The 5596-nt window shown below is 35.0% G+C and overlaps 1 protein-coding gene across 1 annotated transcript; it reads right to left on the bottom strand.

The window, feature by feature from the left end:
* Positions 1 to 146: 146 nt before the first annotated feature.
* On the bottom strand, positions 147 to 4418 carry LOC114403085 (probable serine/threonine-protein kinase PBL25). Its single transcript, XM_028365813.1, has 5 exons — positions 3806 to 4418; positions 3409 to 3584; positions 3092 to 3281; positions 2123 to 2514; positions 147 to 1439 (listed from the first exon to the last, which is right to left on the bottom strand). Exons 1-5 carry the CDS (start codon positions 3897 to 3899, stop codon positions 432 to 434), a joined length of 1860 nt encoding a protein of 619 aa, XP_028221614.1. The 5' UTR covers positions 3900 to 4418; the 3' UTR covers positions 147 to 431.
* Positions 4419 to 5596: the final 1178 nt, after the last annotated feature.

Here is a 5596-nt window from a genome sequence, read left to right as displayed (position 1 = left end):
ACATGTTCTTTATTGGTTCAAAAAATTAAAAGTATCAAAATCCCTCAAATTATTAAAAATACCATAAAAATTCTCTATTATATATAATATGTAATAAGAATCAGCATTAATTGTCACGCACCCATTATATAACAACATTGATAACATTTAAAGTTTGCAGTTTTGATATACACTGCAACAATTCCGGGAAGGAAATTGACGATGAGTTTCACTCTAGTTCTTGAACAAAAGGTAGACAAAGAATAATAAATATACACGAGGCTTACTAAACAAAACAGATAACTGTTAGGCTTGATTTTCAAGTAACAGTGTTAAAAAGAATCCCACATATTGTATCCACACTAAGGCACAAAAATACAAGCAACATGGCAAAGAATGAGCATGCATGCACGTTCATCATCATCACAAGTGGCGCCAATTAAGCTATAAGTTTATCTCGAATAAACACTTGATCCACTGCTGCTAGTTTGGTCAAAAGGGTGACCACTATCCTCATCAGATCGCAAGCTGCTTGCACGGTCTAATAAATGCATGCTCTCATCCTCTTTCCTTTTGCTGCTATATGATGGGTCTGAGTGAAAACTCCCTTGTGATAGCCTCATGCTGCTACGCTCTGATCCCACACTGCTGCTACGGCAGCTTGATGAGGAAATGCTTCCATCATCCGATGCCATGCTACTCTTATGGCTCAAAACTTTGCTAGAAGATTTTCTACTGCTCTTTTGGCTCAGATCTCTGATGGAAGATTTTCTGCTGCTCTTCTGGCTTAAGTCTTTGGTAGTAGAAGACTTTCTGCTGCTCTTCTGGCTTAAATCTTCCACAGAGGATTTTTTGCTGCTCTTCTGCTGGCTTAAATCTTCCACGGAAGATTTTCTGCTGCTCTTCTGGCTTAAATCTTTCACTGAAGATTTCTTGCTGCTCTTCTGGCTTAAATCTTTCACTGAAGATTTTTTGCTGCTCTTGTGGCTTAAATCACCGTGCGATTTCCTACTGCTCTTGCTGCTGGAAGAAACGCTAACTTCATCTCCTGATTCTGAACTGAGTGCTCCCTTACTTGATCTGGTGCTGCTTTTGCGGCTTGGTTTAGATGAAACCGCTGGTGGAAGATGGCTATCAGAATCATGTTGGCTTTCATCCACCGATGATCTGCGGCTTCCCTTGCTAGATATTGCTTCGCTTCCACTCTCACTCTCGCTTTCCCTTTCGCTTTCAGCAACATCACTCTTTTTAGGGACAGGAGCAGCAGGAGGAGGAGGCGCGGATAGAAAGCTGAGAGCGTTTACAACGTCACTGATCAAAGGACGAGCTTCTGCTTCCTCCTGTAAGCACATGGATGCTATTGCAACAACTTGATTCAGATCTTTTTCTGGAAAGTTCTTATTAAGAAGTGGATCTGCCATGTCTGGGTATCTCTTGGGATCCCTAAATAATGGTGTTGCCTGCACAGTCACAAAATGCAAATATATCAGATAGACGCTGATACATGAATAATCAAAAACACATGCTAGCAGATCAAAGAGAAGCTATTGAACTTTTGTGTTGTTATCCAATTAAAATTGAAGTTGCATCTGAGTAAACAGCATAATAAATCTTTGAATAAAGGATTTGTATATTATCAAAGTGATACTCTATTTTTGTCCTAGGGTCAAAATCTATTTTGGCCTCGATTTTTTTTTTCAATCACATTAATGAAAAAATATCCACCTCTTATAATTAAAGTTATCGAAAATTCTGATTGACCATAATTAATAGGATCTTTTCTTCCAATTTTTTTTTTATCACAGCATTTAAACATAAATCCTTGCTTAAAAAAGTCAAACTCAGTAGTACTCGGATTCAAAACTAATTTTAATATTTGTACTTTAAAAATGATAATTTAGTCCTCCTATTTTGGATAATTAGTGAATGTCTTCTTCTTGTGAAACTTAGGATAGTAAGGTGAGGGACAAAATTGAGCCATTATAGAAATGAAGAGAACTAAAGTCATCCTTTTAAAAATAAAAATTAAGACCTATATTAACTGAAAATTGAGAATTTAAAACATACTTTCCCCTTAATTATAACACTATCATGGGTCATTCTAGTAAACAACATCCAAAAGAGATTGCTAATAGTATTTTACCCATGCAACAAGATTTTGCTCTTCGTTTGGCCTTGTGGTGTCAATGGCTCTTCGTCCAGTTATGAGCTCTAGCAAGACAACTCCGAAACTGTATACATCTGATTTCATGGTGAGTTGACCAGCTCTTACATACTCGGGAGCACAGTGACCATAGGTACCCATAAGTCTTGGAGGTCCATTGTTTATCTTGTCTCCACCAGAAAGCTTGGCCATGCCAACATCACATAGTTTTGCAAGGAGATCACTGTCCACCAAAATGCTGGACGCTTTCAAGTCCCGGAATATAAGCGGGGGGTTGGTAGTCTCATGCAAGTACTCTAGTCCTTTAGAAGCACCCACTACTATTTTCATTCTGTCAAACCAATTTAATGGACCTTCATCCGGTTTATTCTCTGCCACACAAGTGCTATTTTTTTAGCTATTAACCAAACTTAATAGAGAACACAAGGTACAAAAGTACATTATGTATATCCATATCAAAATATGATGAAAGATTATGTATAAGGAAGGGAAGGTAATAATGAAACAAAACTCTCTCGCACCACATATCAATTTAGATGTGACATGTAATTATATTTTTTATTTTATGAAAAAGAATTAATAATATGGAGAGATTTTGAGATTATATGATTTAGGATCATCTAATAATTTTTTCTTTAGTAAATTTTTTATTATAAAATAATTTTTTTTTAGAAATTATGAAATTGAGTGATTATTGTTAAATAATCGAATAACAAGGAATGTATATAAAATTTTTTAATTTTGTTTAACGAATTTAAGTAAATGATGAGGTTAAAAAGTCTCTATTTTATTTCTGAAAATATAAGATTGAAAAAAATTATTCCCATGTTTATTATCATGTAATAAATTAAATAAAATCATTATAAAATATATAATACACGTACGTTAAAATATGACCAGAATAAAATAAATAATCTGTACACTAAACGTCCCTTGTATTTCTCTTACCAAAAAGACGATTTTCAAGAGTACGCGCAGCAAATAAGTCGTATACCAAAAGACGTTGATCTCCATCAGCACAATAACCAATGAGATTGACCAGATTTTCATGGTGCAAGAGACTTAGCTCAGCAACCTCAGCCAGAAACTCATTACTGCTTTGCATCCCATTTCGGTCGAGTTGCTTCACGGCCACAAGCTGGAGGGGTCTCAAACAATTAAAATTTAACAAATTAAGTGAAAAACAAAAAGAAGATAATTTGTTTAGTTTCTTTCTTTTTCTACATTGACAAGTTTTTTAAAAAATAAAATAGAAGACTTATGACCTGGCCGGTGGCAGGAATTATCCCTCTGTAGATTCTGCCGAAACCTCCTTCGTCAAGTAGGCATTCCTGACGGAAATTCTTTGTTGCAGTTGCTAGCTCACGGAAACTGAAAGCCTGTGCCTGAATATTGGCAGTGCCAGCTTGGTTTTGTTCGTCTGCTTTTTGTTTCTTCATATCTGCATGTCAATGCAACCACGTACCGCAATGTTTTAAGCCATGCAAACGAATACTCATCAATAAATTAAAATTGCTATGATATATATGTTAAGCTTCCATTTTATCTTTATTTATCAATCAATCTTTATGCTAACAATTTTTACGTATGAATTATATAGTTTGATCAAATAAATGCCGCAGAACCAACTAATTAATTAAAACAAAAAGCACACATAATTACCTTGTGCTTTTGCTGTAACAAGTTCTGGGGGTGGAGAACCATGCTCCCTCTTGCTATTGCTTTTTTTAGGGCCACAACAAGGGAAGCAATTCATGCTTCTAACCTTTCACGATGTATGTGTATATCAAATAAACAACCTCCAAGAACTTGTGGCGGAAGAAATTTGGAAATGATATTTATGAATTCTTTGTTCTAAACAACATTTTCACCCAGAAACAATGGCAAAATCCCTCTCGGTTTTATACATACATATATATATAATCTCTTTGGCTAAATTAATTAATAAGAATAAGAATAGCTAAATTAAAGGACGAGGGTCCCTCAAATGACGTTGAAGGACCCCCTCGGAAGGGAAGCAGAACCTACAAGAATGGCAAAGAGATTAACAGAAAAAGATGGAAAGAAGAGGAAGCCATGCTAGCTTAACTTGGAGACATGCCAAAACGACGAGGTTGATTTCCTCATATGCCTCGGAGAGAAAAGGGGGGATTAGAGGGGACTTGATCATGGGGTGTCGTTTTAGATGGATTCCAAAAATTGTGGAATTAAAATTCCAGTTTTTGAGTTAAAATCAGTTAAATTAAAATGTGATCGTATCATCCGGGCCATACATCGATGGCGTCCAGCCATTTCCTTTTTTTTTATTCATTTGGTTAATTAAGGTCGTATTGTTTTTTTATATAAAAGGAGGTGTAATCTCCCTTCCACTTAGCTTATTTTGTGATAAAATATTACATTCAGTTGTGACTTCGAAAACCAAATCGAGAATCAAATCCAACACTTTAATTAAAAAACCTAAATATTAAATCACTTATCAATAACTTTTAATATTAAATATTTTGACTTGAACCATTTTACATGAGCATATCTTTATGGATTTATTAAAAAATTATTCTTTCTATTTCCTTTGCTTTAGTTGGATTCAGGGTAAATTAAGGAGAAAAAACATAAAAAAATAGAAATAAAAAAGATAAAATATGTTTATAAGTCTTCAACTATTCAAGATTTTTGTTTTTAGTTTCTCCATTAAATGTTCACATGTCTTAGTCTCCAAATCATTTTTTCGTTATTGGTGATCTCTGCCATTAAGGTTTTTCATTAAATGACATGATAGTTGATTTGTGACATTTTTAAAAACTGCTAAAAATTAGTTGCTAAAGCATTTAAAATCCGTTAAACCATTTTCTAGCGGCTAAAACCTACACAACTATCACCATTAACTACTACTATCCATCATCATGTTCAGAAATTATTGAAAAACATTATATTAACCTTATTCTAAAAGCCAACAGAATCTCAAATTCGTGAATTGAACTTTAGCCATGGAAAGCCAACAAAACCCAACCCCTGTATATATATATATATATATATATATATATATATATATATATATATATATATATTCACAACCACGTTGTTGTCGCCAATTGATTGTTTATCCCGCTGCAACATCTATGGCGTCGCAATAGCTAGCCAATTTTCTGACCAATATATTGATAAAGACAATGGTGGTCGGAGGCAACGCCGAAGAAAACAACAATGGTTGGGGGCGAGGACATAATAGTCCTTTTCTCCGAGCAGATGAGTAGCATGAGGTGAGCATTGCAAAGCCATGCATATATAGAGGACGTGAGAGCCAAAGAGTGTGTCAATTTTAAGAATGAAAGCCTCTGCCTCGTCAAATGGCGCCCTTGATACCGTTGTCCAATTCAAGTGTAAGCTTCTACCCTTTTGAGATTGGGTGGATTATTTGATACACATGAGGGCTAGCCAAATCTCTAGAGACCCTAG

The sequence above is a fragment of the Glycine soja genome, chromosome 20, assembly GCF_004193775.1.
Source record: "Glycine soja cultivar W05 chromosome 20, ASM419377v2, whole genome shotgun sequence".
Lineage (NCBI taxonomy): Eukaryota > Viridiplantae > Streptophyta > Magnoliopsida > Fabales > Fabaceae > Glycine > Glycine soja.
The sequence above is the reverse complement of the archived record's forward strand: the minus strand, read 5'-3'. Positions and strand labels throughout refer to the sequence as shown.